This window comes from Patagioenas fasciata, chromosome 17, assembly GCF_037038585.1.
Source record: "Patagioenas fasciata isolate bPatFas1 chromosome 17, bPatFas1.hap1, whole genome shotgun sequence".
Lineage (NCBI taxonomy): Eukaryota > Metazoa > Chordata > Aves > Columbiformes > Columbidae > Patagioenas > Patagioenas fasciata.
This window is the reverse complement of record NC_092536.1, coordinates 3730597-3748662: the sequence shown is the minus strand read 5'-3', so window position 1 is coordinate 3748662 and position 18066 is coordinate 3730597. Positions and strand designations below refer to the sequence as shown.

The 18066-nt window shown below is 39.5% G+C and overlaps 1 protein-coding gene across 2 annotated transcripts in view; it reads right to left on the bottom strand.

Moving 5' to 3' along the window:
• Positions 1-936: 936 nt before the first annotated feature.
• SBNO1 (strawberry notch homolog 1) overlaps positions 937-18066 on the bottom strand; it is a 30226-nt gene continuing 13096 nt past the window's right edge. For both annotated transcript variants that reach the window (XM_065851279.2, XM_071816200.1), the window contains exons 8-32: positions 17198-17331; positions 16962-17052; positions 15891-16052; positions 15211-15346; positions 15028-15133; positions 14654-14807; positions 13327-13509; positions 13017-13114; positions 12181-12332; positions 11413-11610; positions 10949-11119; positions 10699-10868; positions 9721-9852; positions 8211-8346; positions 7774-7886; positions 7602-7673; positions 7048-7147; positions 6447-6521; positions 6062-6208; positions 5889-5983; positions 5614-5706; positions 5023-5160; positions 4238-4314; positions 3276-3469; positions 937-2364 (exon numbers count right to left, since the gene is read on the bottom strand). In XM_065851279.2, the coding sequence (XP_065707351.1) occupies positions 2222-2364; positions 3276-3469; positions 4238-4314; positions 5023-5160; positions 5614-5706; positions 5889-5983; positions 6062-6208; positions 6447-6521; positions 7048-7147; positions 7602-7673; positions 7774-7886; positions 8211-8346; positions 9721-9852; positions 10699-10868; positions 10949-11119; positions 11413-11610; positions 12181-12332; positions 13017-13114; positions 13327-13509; positions 14654-14807; positions 15028-15133; positions 15211-15346; positions 15891-16052; positions 16962-17052; positions 17198-17331 (3270 nt within the window). In that variant the 3' untranslated portion in view covers positions 937-2221. The remainder of the gene's footprint in view (positions 2365-3275; positions 3470-4237; positions 4315-5022; positions 5161-5613; positions 5707-5888; positions 5984-6061; positions 6209-6446; positions 6522-7047; positions 7148-7601; positions 7674-7773; positions 7887-8210; positions 8347-9720; positions 9853-10698; positions 10869-10948; positions 11120-11412; positions 11611-12180; positions 12333-13016; positions 13115-13326; positions 13510-14653; positions 14808-15027; positions 15134-15210; positions 15347-15890; positions 16053-16961; positions 17053-17197; positions 17332-18066) is intronic.

Below are 18066 nucleotides of genomic sequence, written 5' to 3'. Positions count from 1 at the left end.
GGATGTGAGCAAACAATATATACTAGAAACTCCTGAAATAAAGTAGTATAGTTTGGTTATCAATAGAGAGAATACACCATTCAACATCTGCTCATCCCAACAACCAAAAATCAGCACAATGGGCTGAGAAGAGCCCTTAGGAACTGAAGTGTATTTAAATAAGGACTTGTGAACCCAACCACTTCTAGAACCATCTTACTGAGGATTAAGACCTAAAATGTTTCCATCTCAGATGGTAGAAGTTTTATGCCAAATACTAATAATTAAAAGAGACAGTGAAGTCCCCACACAGCTTGCTGATATTAGCAATTTGTTTCGCTATCTGTTGCGACAGAAATCCATCAATGTACTTCTCAAAATCCCATTACTTTTCCTGGAGTGGATGCCAAATGCATCCAATGGTGCGTATGAAACACAGAACATCCTCTCTGGCCACTGTGCCCTGCAGCTCTCAGGGCATCACTGGTCTCACAGCACCAGGAGCTGCTCTCTTTGCTGCCAAGGTTAAAATCTCCCAACACACCGACCGCCTGCGTGACAACGAATTGACAGAGGTGCTCCAGACTCCACTGGTTAACAGCATTAACAACCTCAAAGTAATTAATGTATGGAGACTCACTTCAGCCTGAAGTTGTGGAACTTCTGGTCCCGTTACTTATGTAAAGAATTGACGACACTTGGGTCTGGCTCCGAGAGCTCACGGTGACACACTCCGGGGGTCGCTGCTCTGTCAGGTGAATCTTACTTAAAATACACATCAAGGTTTAAACTGAATTTACTTCTTGCCTCGTTAATGAGCTCAACTGCCAGAGCTGGGCTGTGAGACAGCAGCCTGGTGAAAGCAGCCCGGAACATGCCAAGTCCTGTCAAATTCCAATTGTACAGACTTGTTAGTGTTTTTTTTGGAATACAGCAATTGCCTAAACGAGACTCCGCTTCTTGTTAGTACAATAACTTTTATTTGACATCTACAAGATCATTATCTTGTAGTTTTTTTGGACAGGTTTATACAATCTCAATTTTTCAATAGTGCAACCTGTGCAAGCAAGAAATGACAAACATTGTCCTTCACTTTCTTATAAACATCTACTATTATAGGCAAAACAAAACTTACCCATATTATAGATAAGTGACTATTCACATTTGTACATTACAATTTCTTTTAAACAGCTCCAGATAAACTCTACAATGTCTTACAACATATTAAACAGTATTCAAGTTACTGGGTAACAGAAACAGCACATACAGCAGAACCCTCAAGTGTTTCCCATTCTCTAATTTACAGCTCAAGTAAGGTTTCATCTTACAAGTGACAAATTAAATTATTACATTAATGAAGTAAAAAATAGAAGATTGTATGCAAGATGGAAGTGAATTTGCACTTAAGTTTCCAGAACCACCTCGGATTAAGGAAATGCTTCAATTTAAGGAAAACAGGCATCCAGCCGCCTTTGCAGTACACATTAGGAATACCATTAATACATTAAAAAGGAACTAATTTTAATTTAAGATGTTTATCACAAAAAAGAACATGTTGTAGACTCAAATATATAACCCCCAGGAGAGAACCAGAAAAAAATGCAACACCTGGGTATAAACACTATAAAAATGCAATAACCAATGCTGTACAACTAAGATTGTGTTTCTCTCTAATTCCCGTCCGGTGTGTTTATCCCGTCCATGCCCGTTTCCAGAGACATGCACTGTCAAACAGAAACTGGGAAGGAACCTGAATGCATGATGTGCAACCTCAAGGTTTCATGCTTTTATAAACTCATAAATTGAAGAGAAAAACCCAATATATATTTTCTATATATATATACTCGATACATGCATTCAAGGATATCTCCCACAGCAATGGCATTGATGCACTGCGTTAAACCCTGAGCACTGTATGACAAGATAAAAATAAAGCCTGCTTGGGGATTTTCAAGCATTTTCAAACAAATTGTGGTTTGTAGCTTAAAAGGCCAAAAGTAAAAGCAAACAGGAAGCACTACAGAGAGCATAAGGAAAGACAGATGCACCACCATAAACAACTGCTGGCTTTCAGTTCTACCAACCCTTTTAGATCTCTTTATTCCCAAAGTATTTGAGAGCACACAACTGAACTGAAAAAGTTATATTTCTTTGGAATCTGTCCCTGATTTTTATGCGAGTGATATGCTTTTACAGCCTTTTCCTCGAATGCCAAAAGTCAACACCTGCGGTTTGTCCTCTTTTAAGCGTTGTTGAAGTTGGTGATGCTTTGCGGGTGGTGCTGCTGCCAGATCTGCTGCTGCTGGACCGCGAGCTGCTGCGACTGGTCTGACGTGGACAGGAGGTTCACGAGGGGCGACACACAATTTGCAGGAATGATCAAACCTGGAAACAGCAATTTGTTCGTTAAAACCTCACTCAGGCTGATGATTCTACCATTTCATTCACACGACAGCCATTGACCACTTCCAATGTCAATTTTAATCAAGCACAGCTACAAGTCCTGCTTCTCAGCAAGAGATCTATCTTTGGAACTCACTGGATCCTTTAGGTCACGAAGCAGTAGGAAGAAGTTGCCATTTTGGCCCCAAAGACAAATTTTAGGTTTCGACACTGCCACATAAAATGTAAAGTCAGCTGGTTTTGTTTTTCTAGTCTCACATAATTTACACCATCATGAAAATTTAAATATGAAAATATTAGTTTCAACATGTTGGGAAACTAGTACTAAGAGGAGGAGCTGCCATGATACTGCACACCCACAGAAGTCCATATTAAAAAACAAGGGAGACTTTAAAAAACAAGGAGCCTTTGAGGTACCAACTACTTGGGCTTCACTAAGAGGTTTGGCAACAAGACACAACATCATCATCTTAAAGTCATTCTAAACTATTGATCACATGTGACTTTCAGTAGCTCAAAAACCAGGAAAACCACCATGTCAAGGGCTCATTATTCTTTGCCAGAAGTGCAGTTCTTATGCTTTCAAAGGTCGCTTGGCTGGAACAGACTGAATGTAATGATTTTGTTCCTAGTAAATCAAAAGAACGGAGAGAATAAGTGTTCCAAAGCCTGGCTGAAAAAAAAGTGTCTTCCTTCTCTAACCTGACTCAAACCAGTGTTCATACTCAATAGATTTCAAGAGCTGCACTCCCCAACACAACCACTGACCGGCCTTTTCTCTTTTAAGCATTTTTATTATAAAATCTCCTACCTGACTCTCACCACAGAATCACCTGTAAGTTACGAATTCCTTCTACTCCAAGATGGAAATAAGGAGCAGACAAGCCACTTACCTACGATCCTCTGCCCATCTTCCGTCCTTAGGCGAACAATTTGCATTTTCACATTGGTACCGCTCACAGAGGCTAGAACGCCTTCTACTTTTGTCCAGACGCTCAGTACTGAACCACACAAGACGTAGTAAGTTCGACAGCGCAGTCCCACTTCACAAACTAATCCCAAGCCGGCCTTCTTGCAGTTGCCTCTCCTGCAGAGGGGAAAAAAAGCTTTCAAAAGGATTCTGCAAACAAGTATCCAATTAAATTTAAAATGAGACTTGAAGTTATTTGATGCATTTGGAGTTGAGTGAGGGCTGCAAGTACACAGTCAGGGCAAGATACTTTATCTGCAGCATGTGTTTAAATAGTACAACTTTGAGAAGCGGTGTCCTATTTAGGACCAGATCTTTGAAACATACAGAGCTTTAAGGCAATGATATTGCTCATTTACATCACCTGAGAACCCAAATCTGCTCCATGTACAACTGGTATCTGATCAGTGCTATTTCAGAAGCTCCAATATTAACCTGAAGCTTCTACCAGCTACGCTGCTCCTCAGGAGTTAAAACACCAGCTGCTGAGTTCAGACACTGAAGAGGCAGCACAAGAACAGCTGTTTCTGACGTCTGTCTCAGCTCTAAGTATAAATATTCCCACCCCCTCAAATAACATCTGAACTATTCTATCATGATAATAGATCAGATCAAGACACTAAAGCACAGGTGACTCCCTAGTCATTCTACTCTTACTGGAGTGCAATTTATACGGTAGCATTCATCTAATGTATTAGGACTTTAAGCGCAAGTGCAAAACTTTGTGTTTCCACTCCACGGTTGGGCCATTTGACTGGTCATGGGTTAGTTTTTCTCAAGCAAGAAACAGACAATTTCACATGAGGAACACAAGAACAGAATAGTGAGAAACCAGTTTAGGTAAACAGCTTAAGGTAAAGCATCTGTGTGCACACAAATACTTACCAATAAGCATGGGTGCAGGTATCCGCAGAGGAATTGTACTGCTCCAACCAGTGCGGCAGAGCATCTTCAGAAGGTACCTGGAAAAGTGATTAAAAGTGGAAATAATAAAGTAAAACACAATAAGACTTGCATAAAACAGCAGCAATTTGGTCATTACTATAAGAAAAGAGGGAGCGCCACCACTCTGAAGGTGAAAAGAGGTACAGTACTCTAATTTGAGGCTGTTCAACAGAGATGCCATCTCAAAGGATGAGCAGAGTGCTTGAATGCAGCAGAATCTCATTCACGAGCATGGCAGCAGCTCAGAGCTTTTCCAACAGTCAACCTGATTCTCAGAGTTACCTCAAGTTTTTACTAATTCAGCACTATAAAGTTGTTTAAGTGTTGGGTATCTTACCAGCCTCTAAACAAAATAATCTGTTACAGTATTTGAAGTGTCATCGGCAAACAGCTGAAGCTTCACAATCATTGCTTAGAACACACTGTATAGAGCCGCTTATTTAAGAACATGTTTATACACCTCACACAAAACCAAAGACTTTGCCTTGCTAGACCCTAACCCCCCTCATTTTCTATTACACACCACAGACTCTTCATATTCAGAAAGCTTTAAATATAGGAAAGCAGAAACCAGGCATACCTGCTTCAAAAGCCCCAAACACAAGCTCTCCTCTGAAAAAAGAAGCCTGTTTTTTCACTTGCCAGAATTATGCACAAATTCCAGAAAAGTCCTTATATTTATTTTCCTCTTTTAAGTTTAAAACTAGCATAACTTCAAGGCTTACCTTCTTATATTTCTTTTTCAGGTCTGCACACGTTTCGAGTTTGAGTTGTTTCCCAGTATTTGGTCTGTACACTAAAAAAAGCTTCTTTTTCGGATTCACTTCTTTTACTAGAATAGCAGTTTTCTTGTTATTTCTTATCTGGCAAAGAAAAGACAAACCAAAAATTTCGTGAACGTGCTGACAGTATCGACCTTATGTGCTTCCATACTGTGCACATACAGAGTCACATGCGTGTGCGTGCAATAAGACGACCAGTAACAAGGACACCTTTAGAAAACAGCACCACTAATCCACATTAACCTCACAACTTCTCCTTACAGTGAAAGCATCTGGCTTCTCAATGAAGGTGTAATTAAGAGCTATTAATTTGGACTCACACTCCTATCAGAAAATCTCCTGAGTAGCTAGCAAGGAGCACTTGATACTTAGTTTTGGAAGCAAACTTAATATCAATTTTAATGCAAGATTGAAAGCGCTTTGCAAAACTGAACAGTAGTTAATATTAACACTAAGTTTTTCAGAGGAGATGGTGTATTTGGTTGGTCCCTGAAAAACAACTCTGAATGTAATCCAAGAGACAAAGAATCTTACCTGTAGTGATAAATAAAATCCATCGTCTGGACCCGTCTGTTCTGCCCAGATCTTAGTGGCCTCGTCCCACGACATTCCTCTCTCTACACTGATCTAGGAAACAGCAACACGTGGTATTTACAACAGCAGACACAGGAACTACAGAGCCATAGAGTCAAATATTGCCCAGCAAAAGGCCTGGAACCTCCCCTCGCTTAGCTAACCGCCACGTTTTAAAAACTCAACAGCAAGCAAGTTTTCTAAGTTCATGCAGAGAAGATCCAGAGTTAACTTACTGTGTATAGTTCTACGTGTCCAGAGGTAGAATATCCGGGAGTTAAAAACTTCTTAACGTCGGCCTTCCTTACTTTCTCATCCCCAGAGCCCAAATCTTAAAAGGAGAAGATAGAGTTATTCTGTTTCTCTCTTCTGACTGTAATACAAGAGCAGTGAGAATTGATTTACTCACCTAAGATGCCCATATCGTATCTTCCATTCTTTTTAGCATTCTGAATAACTGCGTTTAACGTGTCAGAAAAGTACTGGAATAAAGCATTCTGCTGATGTACTTCCATACCAAGAATTCTATTCAGAAATTTTCCAATATTGTTATAATCTTAAAAAGAATGAGAAATACATGTATTAGGTCAACGATTAAGTTGGATGACAAGCTCTCAATCAGTATTCAAAGACTACTTGAATTCATTCTTTCAGAAATGAGGAAAACATTCAGAATTTCTCCAAAAAAAGTTACTTTTTAGATAGTTACAACTTCAGCTCTCTTGCCAGGAATCCACTATCGTGATACACAACACTCCTAGCAACATTCTAAGGTACGCTTAACACACAAATACCTTTATCAAGTGTTAGTATTCCAGATCTGTCTTCTACATTTATCAAGCCTACGCCAATCAATCCCTGACGAACATCTAGGAGAAAGAAATAAGTTAAATCACAGCTGCTTTGCCTTCTAAAAATAAACCAACCGAGTAACAGCTTGTTTAGCAATCTTGTTTCAGGAGCCAATTCCCAAACTTCTGACACCCCTCAAATACATTACTTGCCATTCCTACACCTCAACAAGCAAGACAGAACTTTGCCTTCTGTCCTTCCAGGAAGCATTGGCAGGAAAACTACTAATAGCACACACATGAGCTCAGAGGAGAACAAGATATTGCAACAGATAACGGGAAAATGAAATTAAAGAACTGTATGTAACACTTTGGCTAAACAGATACAGAACATGCCTTATAATGGGAGTTCACATATCTTGTTTCATACGTGAACTTCAACATTCAAGCAACTCGCACAGCAGTAACATCCAGGGAGAGCATATCCAGGTCAGCTGGTTGGTTTAAATAGTAACAATGTTTTCTGTTTCTAAAATTATTTGCATTTTCTTCATACTGGAGAACGATCAAAAGGTAGCAGTCACGTCCACTGAGCTACACGTACCTTTGAAGAAGTCTCCAGGAAAATCAGGAGGAGGTGAGACCATTGGGGAGTCTAAGTTCACAATGGATTTCATAACAATCTCCAAAGCATTTCTGCCGTACTGCACAAGAAAGAGAAAGATGCTCTGATAACATGATCCAGAATTTGTGCCTCGGCGCCAAGCACACGCTGTTTAACAAGCATTTGTAATTCACAACAAAATGTTTTTCTCTACAATAGTACAGGGAACTGGTTGTCAGCTTTTCAATTACGAACTACACTATATAAATAGCCCAGTCTTAATTTCTAATTAGAATTACCAAATTAACCTTTCAGTTGTGACTGAAAGAACACGTTGTTTACTTAAGACTTGGATTGTTAGCAATTGTAGAAAAGTAATTTACACACATTTGTGTTCCACATGGCTTTGCCAGCAGAACTAACAATGTTTTCTGGCTATCTCAGAAAGCAATACAGTTAAAAGCAAAACATGAGACAGAAGAAATCCTTCCTCAAAAGGTCATTTGTGGAGTAAGCACCACAGCATGAGCTTTGAAACAAAAAACAACCATCACCTTGTTGTCAAAATTGAATCTGCTGAGGTCTCGAGTTTCTGTAGCCCGTCTGTCACCATGAGTGAGAGCTCCCTGTGAAGACACACCTTTGTAACTACATCACGTTTTAAGGAAAACAAGTCTAAGTTGTGCTTTCTCAAATGAAGGATCAGACTTCTTGAAACAATCTTACCAAGCTCTCCAGTCTTTTTGCAACTATAGATGCAAATCTTTGCTCTCCTGCCAGTTCAGAAATCAGGAACACGTACTCTGGAGCGGTCACTTGGTTGGACCGATGAGTTCTTCCTGGATAATCAAGCAGAAGCACGTATGTTAAATAAATTCCACTTCATTGAACGTTTCTAATAAACTATGAATTGTGAAGAGTAAAGCAAAACACCAGAACTTAATCCTGCTGAACATTAGATTCTGCTGTAATACAGCCAACGGAGGGTAGTGCAAACACTCTAGAGTTGTGGCAACTTTCTTAAAGCCACTTGCTACATGAAATATCCCTAAGCTGCAGTGTAAGTTTAAGTTTCTTTCAAAACTTTCAAGAATATCAGCTATGACTACAGAAAATTCAGTATTACTGAGTACACTAGGAGAAGGATACAAGACGTTATTTACCAAATTGCTGTATTGCTCTGTCCGCGCTCCAGGGCAACTCCAGCGTCATGTGAACTCTCCGTCTCTGATTCTTTGCTCTACGGTCTGCTTGCAACGATATCCCAGAGCTGGCAGCCTCTGAGATGATGGCAATGTTCTTGTTTTAAGAAAGGAGTAGGTAGTTAACAATAAATCCAAGGTCAAGCTTTGGTTTTCAGTTTATATTTTACAATTACTACTAACATGGGTCTGGAATGGTTTCATTGTTATTTGGCATTCCTATCGCAAGGCAGGGAGGGGAGAAGTAGTACAGTTCTCTTTATCAGAGTTACAATGGAAATACTAACATTCGTTGAGTGAAAAGAGTGGTTTTCACTCTTCAGCAACATGTTCATGTGCAAATGAAGAAAGGCAGCGTATGTTGCAGTCTTGCTGTTCCACAAGGCAGGTTTGAGGATATGGCTATTCTAGCATCTGAATGCATCTGCCTTTAGGCCCCTCAGTTCAAGAAGGACACGGAACTGCTGGAGAGAGTCCAGCATAGGCCAACAAAGATGATTAAGGGAGTGGAGCATCTCCCTTTTGAAGAAAGGTTGAGGGAGCTGTGTCTCTTTAGTCTGGAGAAGACTGAGGGGTAACCTTATTAATGTTTATAAATATATAAAGGGTGAGTGCCATGAGGATGGAGCCAGGTTCTTCTCGGTGGCAAACAATGATAGGACAAGGGGTAATGGGATCAAGCTGGAACACAAGAGGTTCCACTTAAATTTGAGAAAAAACTTCTCAGTGAGGGTGACAGAGCTTGGCCCAGGCTGCCCAGGGAGGTTGTGGAGTCTCCTTCCCTGGAGACATTCAAACCCGCCTGGACATGTTCCTGTGCAACCTCACCTAGGTGTTCCTGCTCCAGCAGGGGGACTGGACTAGATGATCTTTTGAGGTCTCTTCCAATCCCAAACATACTGTGATACTGTGATACTGTGAATGTTTTGACTGTGCACAGGTCACTTCCAAGAAAACGTGTAAAACAGACCATAAAGGTTCCACACTACAGCTTCATTTACTTGATTTGCCCTCTTGTGGTAGCATGGCCCAAATGAACCACACAGGTGTTGTTTTTCTTTTTTTCTCCCTTTTTTTAATCAGCTTCAATTCTACCATTATTCCAGTCCATTTTCCCAATTTCATAATTTCCTCTTGGAAGCAGAGGTGCACAGTAATCCAGATAAAGGAATCAAAGCTGTGGAGGGTTTATCTGCCTTTTAAACATAGGCTGTTTCACAAGGCCGGCTTAAAGGCACTGGCAGTTTGGCACATGTGTGCACAGCTCTGAAGCACAGGGCTCCCTGGCCACCCAAACGACAGCCTGACCCCTAAAGCACACTGCAGCGACACGATACACAGGACTAGTGAACATGCTGAATAGAAAACACTAACTAGTATATGTAGCACCTTAAAAAAAAAAACCCCCACACACTGTGGGATAATGGTACAGTCACAACTTGAGTAACTATTGTACGTCTTTAACAACTACCTTATCTCCATCCATGAACCTCTGCTTTTCCGTGATGTTCAGAATCTCAACAGGGACATCGAGTTCAGATCTGGACTCATAAGATATGCTGCCATCATCGTTGCTCACAACTCTCCCTTTGCGGCCAGTCATCTGTAAAAGGGAACAGGAGCAAAACCAAAATTATTACATGACCAAAAACATCAAGCAATGATGCTATGTATTCATACACCAGCCCTAAAATAGATTCAGTAATTTACTCTAAGTGCAAAACTACATTAGGGAGCTCAGGCTATTTCTTGGTTGAGCCATTATCTGCTATGTGGAACACTTCTTTAGAGGTAACTTGGGGAAGTAAAAGCATAAAGCCTGTGTAGAAATGACATATTATACTACCGTCCATGAGGGATTTACCAAGAGTACTAAGAAAACAAAAACAGTGAGATTGTCACTGATCTTATTGTGATTTAGAAGACAGTGTTGTTTCTACTTGATAGAGACAGGTAGCTTACTGAAGTTTCTACAGTTATTGAGAAAAAGCAATAATAATTCATCAGGCTTTTCGCTAATGCAGTTTTATTATACAGGTTCTCAGTATTCATCACTTGGAAGATGAACTACAGCTGTTTTGTTTTATATAAACCATCTTCAAAACTACAGCTACTTAGAGAAATGTACCACTGTAAAGAGAAACTAGTATGATTTACCCAACAAGAAACTATCTGTCTCAGAAATAACCTATTTACCATTCAGAGCTCTTCTCTGTATTCTAATGCAACCTTCAAGTTTCTCTTTAATTCAGAAGTACTCAGCAAGCGTAAGCGAGATCCTTACCCCTGTGAGATTATTGTGTAAAACTGATAAACACGTTCTCTTCAGTAGATACTTAAGCCACACACAACCTTGAAGAATGACAACACACTTTTACCACAGACAGATAATGGATGGCTACAGTAGAAAAATAAACATCATTATTTCTAAATGTGCGCATCAACTTACCTCTGCCACATTTTCGGGACCACCCAGTTCATCTATAAGCTCATCCAGTGTATTAGGTGGAAGATCTTCAGCCAGCTTTTCCAGTTTATCAAGCAGTTCTTTTTTCATTTGTTGGGCCCTTTCAACAGCATCCTGACTTGTTACGAAGCTGCTGTTTGTGTTGCTGTTTGCTGCAATTTAAGAGAGACTCTTAGAATTTCAGTGACTAATTGCTAAGAATGTGAATGGTGACAAAAGAACTTGTTCTTACCTGACGTGTTGGTGCTGGATGTGGTGCTACCAACAGCAGAAGTAAAGCAGCTAGGTCGTTTTGATCCAAGACCAGAAGCTAATAAGGCACTTTGAATAGAATCTGGGTCTATACTTTTCTTCTTTTTCTTGTCTTTATTTTTTTTATGCTCTTTCCTAATTAACCAGGGATCTAAAATTAAATAAAACATTTTGTAAAGTTTCAAGCATTTACTACAAAGCTATCCTTCCCTTCCAAAAAACTACATTCTCATTACAAAGGGTGACTTAGAAAAGTATGAACTCTAGTGTGTAAAACCTACTTAAAGAAAATGCAAATCAACATTCTAGTACTAATTCCAGTCTCATTAGAATTAAACTACACGCTTATCAAACACTTATTTTTGGCTCACTGAAATGGTTAGGGAAGACTTTATGCTTCCTATCTGTAAGTAGTTACTTGCTTGATGAAACAAACCATCTTACCATCTTCATCATCTTCACTGGATTCATCTCTGAATGGGTTGAAGTCGTCATCATCTCCAGAACTCAAAAACTTGGAGCTCTCATTGTCACTTTCTTCATCGTCGGAAGCATCAGACTCACTTTCACTCTCGTCAGAGCTGCTCCCCGCAAGGCCGCCTGTTTTGCGAGCTTTTTTGGCTTCTCTGCTTATTTCTTCACCTAATTCCATCATCACCATCACCCCAGAAGAAAAAACAAGTTAAATTCAGACCTTGTAGTCTACTTCTGAGCTTGTTTTACCAGCACTGCATACAGACTAGAAAAAACAGTCAACTTCTAAAACCAGAACCATTTAAAATAATCTAAGTTTTCCGGAAGATCCCTCTCAACATTTTTTATGGACCCCTACTTTTTGCTAAGAATACAATCAGTTTGGGAAGGGGAACAGCACTAGGCTTCTCTGCAGAGCCTCGGGAAAAAGCGATTATTTGCTTGACTGCATCAGGAAGTGGTCTGACACATGCAAAGCATTTTGGGATAAAGTCACATATGAGGTCAATGCATTTTGAGCAAAGTAACCACAATTTACAGGTTATATTGTTTCAGCAAGAGTTTTAAAATCTATTAACAGAAATTTCTAACAAAAACCTCAAGAGACTTGTAATACATGCCCTTTCACAAATGACTGCACTGCTATTTACATTCCCATATTTTTTCCAGAGTTCGCTCTTAGGTGGCTTTAGAATCATCATTTTCACTGTGGCATTAGTGCAAGAACTCAGGCATTACCTTTCCTTTTCTTTATTTTGTTCTCCTTGCAAGGGCTGTCTCTGGGTGAATTGTTATTACTTTGAGCCGTCAAGTCAATTCCCAACAAGCTGAACAGCTTCTTCCTGTCAGGAGCTGGAAAGTGCTTTTCAATAAGAGACTGGAATACTCCTCTGTTTAAGAAAGTGAAAAAAAAGGGATTCTTCAGCTGAATTTACATTTATTTAGAGCAGAAACCTGTAACATTTTAACAGCTTCCTCGACTTCTTTGAAGAATTATTCCTTGTGAGTGCTATTACACAAGCACCCCATCTAATTATCACCCGTATTACTATATTTGTCACCTTCGTAAAAGTAGGAGACATTTACTTTACAGTACTTCTAACTTGTTACATTTGTTTTTGGTATCAAGTTGTATTGCTACTCGCATTTTCTTATTGCTCCAAGTTTAAATGACAGATTAAGTTGAATTAAGACCTTCAGCAAGCTAGTCTCATGATTGGACCTGGCTCATCTGATAAGAAAGGGAAGTCATGATTGTAACTTGCTTTGATATACATAAATGCAGTGTACGCTTGACACGTCTTCCCCTCCAACCAGTTTGAGTAGAACAGCACCAGCTGTTCACATCCAAAAACATCAATTCACAGAGTGCCAGAACTAGGAACGAATGGTTCACTTGAGCTATGCTGTCAGATTTTACGTCCAAGCAGCTTAAGAACATTGGTACTAAGGGACACCCAACTTACTCTGTGCACTGATGCAGAGTTTGTACATGAAAAGACACATTACTACATACACTAAGCTGGATTAAGGTTAGTTTTGTAAAGGACAGTTCTAACAAACTTCAGTCTTACTTTGCTGTAGAAACAAAGTCATTCAGTTCACCACCACCCTCCTCCAACGCTTCTAATGTTCTTGCTTCTCCTGTTGACTGCAGGCCAATAACAACACACTGAAGGAGAAATAAATACAAGGCACTGTCACCAAGATGACTGAACTAGTAAGTTTATTTTTGCATGAATTTCTGCTCGTAAAATAGCTTCAATACCATAAAGTACAAAAGTACATTACTGCTATGTCTGAAAACGTGTTATAAACAAACAAAAAGATCTAACCGCTTTACATTGAACAAAGATATTTAAAAATGGGGCTTGATCAACTTACTTTCCCATTCTTGATTTCTTCTCGAGCCAGTTGCACCACCCTCTTCACTTTCGATGCTATGCAAAGGTACTTGAAAAACCTCTGATGAGCTGACCAAAACTGACCCCACATAGACTTCTTCATTCGTTGTTCTGCATCGATAAGATCGGCTGCTTGTTGGAACCTCTCTCTAGCACTGACCCACTGAAAAAGAAAATGTTCATTGCTTTACATGCCACATTTCAAGGCTATATAAGTATATTGTTTAATAGTCAGATAAAGACAGAAGTTTCAAGTTACAGTACTATGGGACTGCAAGTCAAGGGAACTCATAGAAAGCTAGCTCACAAAAAAAGAAGATAGCTGTGGCTTTATAAATTCAGAAGATACCTACTCACATAATGAAAAGCAGATACATTTACATTGCCACCAATGCAAACATTCACAGTGTTTTCTAATTCTCATTTATCCATTAACACACTCGGGTTAAGAAAGCAAAGAGCACTGCCCATAATTAAGTATCAAGCAAGAACCCAAGAAGAAAAACACCCAGTGACTTTGTTTCTACAACATTCTGTTATAGCAGTTGTTTCCAGGTTAGGTACAGTAAGCCCTGGACCCAATTTTGGGGATCCTCCTAAACAATATTAATGAAGTACTGCTTTAAAGTTGATGTCATATACCTGTCAAATATAAATTTTCATTACTGTAGCCATACTCCACAAATACCAAGTCATGCGTAAGCACTTCCTAAGCAGGTAAAGACCCTGCTCATTTCAATCTATGTCCAAGGAGCAATTATTTTTATCCAATACAGCAGCAGTAATGTACAAGCAGAATGTGCACTCAGGAAAGAGACACTCAGCTTTGCAGACGGACTGCACAATTAAGAACAACACAAAAAAGATAAGCAGCAGGTGAATAAATGAAAATATTTACGGGAACCACAGCTTCGATGCTTTAGATTTGATCTGCCATGTGATTAAAACTATCGCCCTGCACAGTTCAACTACAAGCACCACTCCACAGTTGCCTAACAGGGGAGGACTGGAGCACAAAACCAGGACCAACAGATGAACAGTTTTATCTCAGGCAATGACCAAGGTCTCAAGTCTTGCTAGAAAGCAGCAGATCTGGCAGATGTTGGACAATGCACCCAAAATTGCAACATTTATGACTTAGAATAAGAATTAACAGCTTTTGTCAAGTCTTAAATGGAGAAATCTCTACACTGTCCCTCAACAGGCAACAGTACTACAGGTGACTTCAAGGGCATTCAAGCTTAAAGCAAGTCACTTCAGCCTTTCATAACTCAGTACAGAAAGCAAGTTTTAAAAGGCACTCTTACCAGTTTCACAGATTTATTGTACATTTTAACATATTCCTGTGAAAGCAGAACTTCATCAATTTTGAAAGTTACACCCGAAAAGCTCAGCTGTCTTGCTATGTACATTCCTCTCAGCTTCATATCCATAGCAACTATTTCCATGGCACCAACACCTCTAAAATAAAGAAACAAATTAAGTCAGTGTTACAGCTTTCAAGAGCAAGGATTTGTTTAAAACAACCAAACAAACAAATCTCAAATGCTTCAGAAGAAAACAGTTTTTAGTGTGTCAGGACAAGTTTACAGAGGACAACAAACGAGTGAAGACAAAGGAACCAGAAAGCACAGTCAATCACAACCACACGTGTTCTTGCTATGGTTCTTAGAAATATTACCTTCTTTCAACAGCCTGAATAAAGTCGCTGAATTCCCTAAACGGAGTTCCTTCACCCCATATTCCAAGACGGTTCATATACGCCATATTTCTTGGCTCAGATGCACCTAGGAGAGGAACACACTTTGTACCAGTGCCAATAAAAACACACCGAGACACTGAACGCAAAGCAAGTTGTACATACCTGTGGCACTAGCGTAGACAACCCTGGCTTTTGGAAGTTTATTCTGAAGTTCCAATACGGCCAGACCTGTTTTCGTTGGTTTTGATGAACCAACAGGACACAGATTCTTAGCTTTATGACACTCGTCAAATACAATCTGAACCGTAATTAAGGAAAGAATTTTGTCCCACTTATTTTTAGAATGGAGAGTGTGTGATAAAACAGAAGACAAGAAAAACTGCTGATTATGGTTTACTACTGCCACCTATTGTAAACTCAAAAAACCACTAGTTACATTTTTCACTAAAAAACTTCAGGAAACATGTTTAGCTAGTAAGTATTTAAGCGCACAATTACCAACACGAGTTCTTTAAAATGCTGTTGATACTCAAAATTTAAGAATTCACTGGAGAAAATTTCAGTGAAAACTTACAGTTCTTAAACATCCCCTTTTAAGTGTTTATTATAGAAAAAGCAGAAGCTTCACTCTTGTACCAGAGTTGTGTGGCAGCAATAGGATGGTAACAAATTTGGCACAAAGTTTGTAAAACTTCAAGTCTAATGTCACAGCACACACACAATCAATTACCATCATGAACAAAGAATAACTAGAAGTATTAGCAAATATAAAGATTGCCTTTAAAGGTACAAGCTTAAATAGCAGTTTGGTTACAATCAACTGAACTGCAGATAAAGGATACAACTCCATCAAAGTCTTCACCACACCAGTGAAGAAGCTGCTTTAATCTGGTCTTGTATTTTCCACCAGACTGACTTTCACCAATAAGAGAAGAATAGGTAGCGAAGATGACACCTTTCTTCACGCTGCCGTTATGTTTGGAAGAAATTTTGCCATACTTGAACTGCAATACAAAGATCAGAAATTACAGAAATCATTCAAAACAGATCCCTCATCAAACCCACCTACCATATGCTTAAGACATGCTGGTGGTCTTCATTTTAAGGTGTGTGCACTTCGAACCACCCGCGTCCCTACATTGCAATTAGGGCAGAGCTGGCACACTGTGATGTGGTTAAAGGGTTACATATGGCCTTAAATTTATACTTCAGGAAGACTAGACTTGAGGCCTAAGAGATTAGCAGCCACATTCTTCAACTACATGGTTTCCTTAACTTTAATACAATTAAGATTTTAGTTTCCATGCATCCCTTAGGGCTAACAGGCCAAGTGTATTCACAGCTGCTACCATACATGACGATTTCTAAAGCTTTGCTGTATTTTAGAAATTAAGACTTCACAAAGGAAAAATACTACCTTAAAACCAACTAAGTTCAGTGAATTCAACCAGTAATCACAGTTCACAACTTGTCTAAGTTGCTAATTGTGAGCAGAGGCACAGTCTCCAAAAATAACTTCACATACTACTGCTGCTTTACCAAATTACCGAGGAATCCTACTATTTGAGTAGTACGTATAAAATGTGCACTGGCAGATAAAAAATGTAAACATCTAAAAGATTTAAAGATTATTTAAACTTCTACAAAATACTCTACTAGTAGTGTCAGTAGGCGCTTAAAAATTGATATTAAAATCACATGCTAAGACTTAATCCTACAAGGGGTCTATTGGCACAGTTAACTTAAAGCACCGTGTGGTTCTTCATAAGATTAAGGCCTGTTAAACAAGATCCAGACGGCAGCTTTATTGAAATGAGTACATTTTTGCTCTTAAAACAGTCAACATGCACAACTTGTCACACAAGCATACCTAAAGTTTTGCCCCAACTGTACATAGTAAAAAGTTTCCACACCTTGTTTAATGAATGAACCAATATGTTTTTTGCTCCAATATCTCTCAAATCTCTTTCAGCATCATATTTCAGATCATTTGACACGCTAAACCTGAAGATATGAAACAAAGCATACATTCTGTAAGTTACAGCAGAAGTTAAACTGTTGCCAGAGTATCTGTCAGAAGACACATTACACCAAATTTAAGTACTACAGTCACTACAGTGTCTGCTCTAACAAATCCTGACACACTTACCAGACTGCTCTTTTTCTGCCTAACAAGTAATTTTCATAGATTATTCCAGCTATGGTCCTTCCTTTTCCTACACCAGCACCATCACCTATCAAGAATCCAGCTCTGTCTCCATTGGGCAGGAATGTTTCATGTTGCTGTAGGAGAAAGAACAAAAAACTTGTACCCATTCTCCAGCACACATCGCTGTGGATTGTCAGAAATGAGCAAACATCAGAAACATCCTATTGAAGGAGAGTGGTCACCCAGCCAAGCAGCCTCCCAACAGCAGGAAGAGGGGATTTCATTTAAGGAGAGCATATGAGCCTAATTGCTTTATGTGATCCAGTCTCCCCCTTCTTCCCTCAGCACCCAGAATTGCTGTAAAACTGCTGTACACATCTAATTATTCTAGAGCCTACTAACAGACTGGCTGCTTTTTTTTTAACTCACTGATACACACCTCTACAGCCTTTTATGGCAACAAGGCCCAGGTGTCTTGTGCCTGCATAAAGAAGTACATCCTATTAGTCTTAAATCAATCTCCTATCAGTTTTGCCAAGTTCTGCTTTGTTCTTGTTTTGCAGGATTCCACTGCCTTCTTGATTATGTAAACCTTGATCTTCTTACCATTCATTTTTCTCCTCTTCAGCCTGAGGCATCGCAGCCTTGTTTGTCTCCTCATGAGGCAACTTCTCCCCTCCCATCATTTTAGTTGTCGTCTAACTTCACTGCCTTTCCCCCACCATGCAGCGAGCTGCACGCACAACATCTGACATGGGCCCGCTGAAGTTTAACACAGCAGCGAAGTAACACCCAGCCTTGTTCTCCACACCCTTCCCAATGATGCCAAACAGTGTTGGTTTTCTTACCCTACGGCTACTGCAACCACT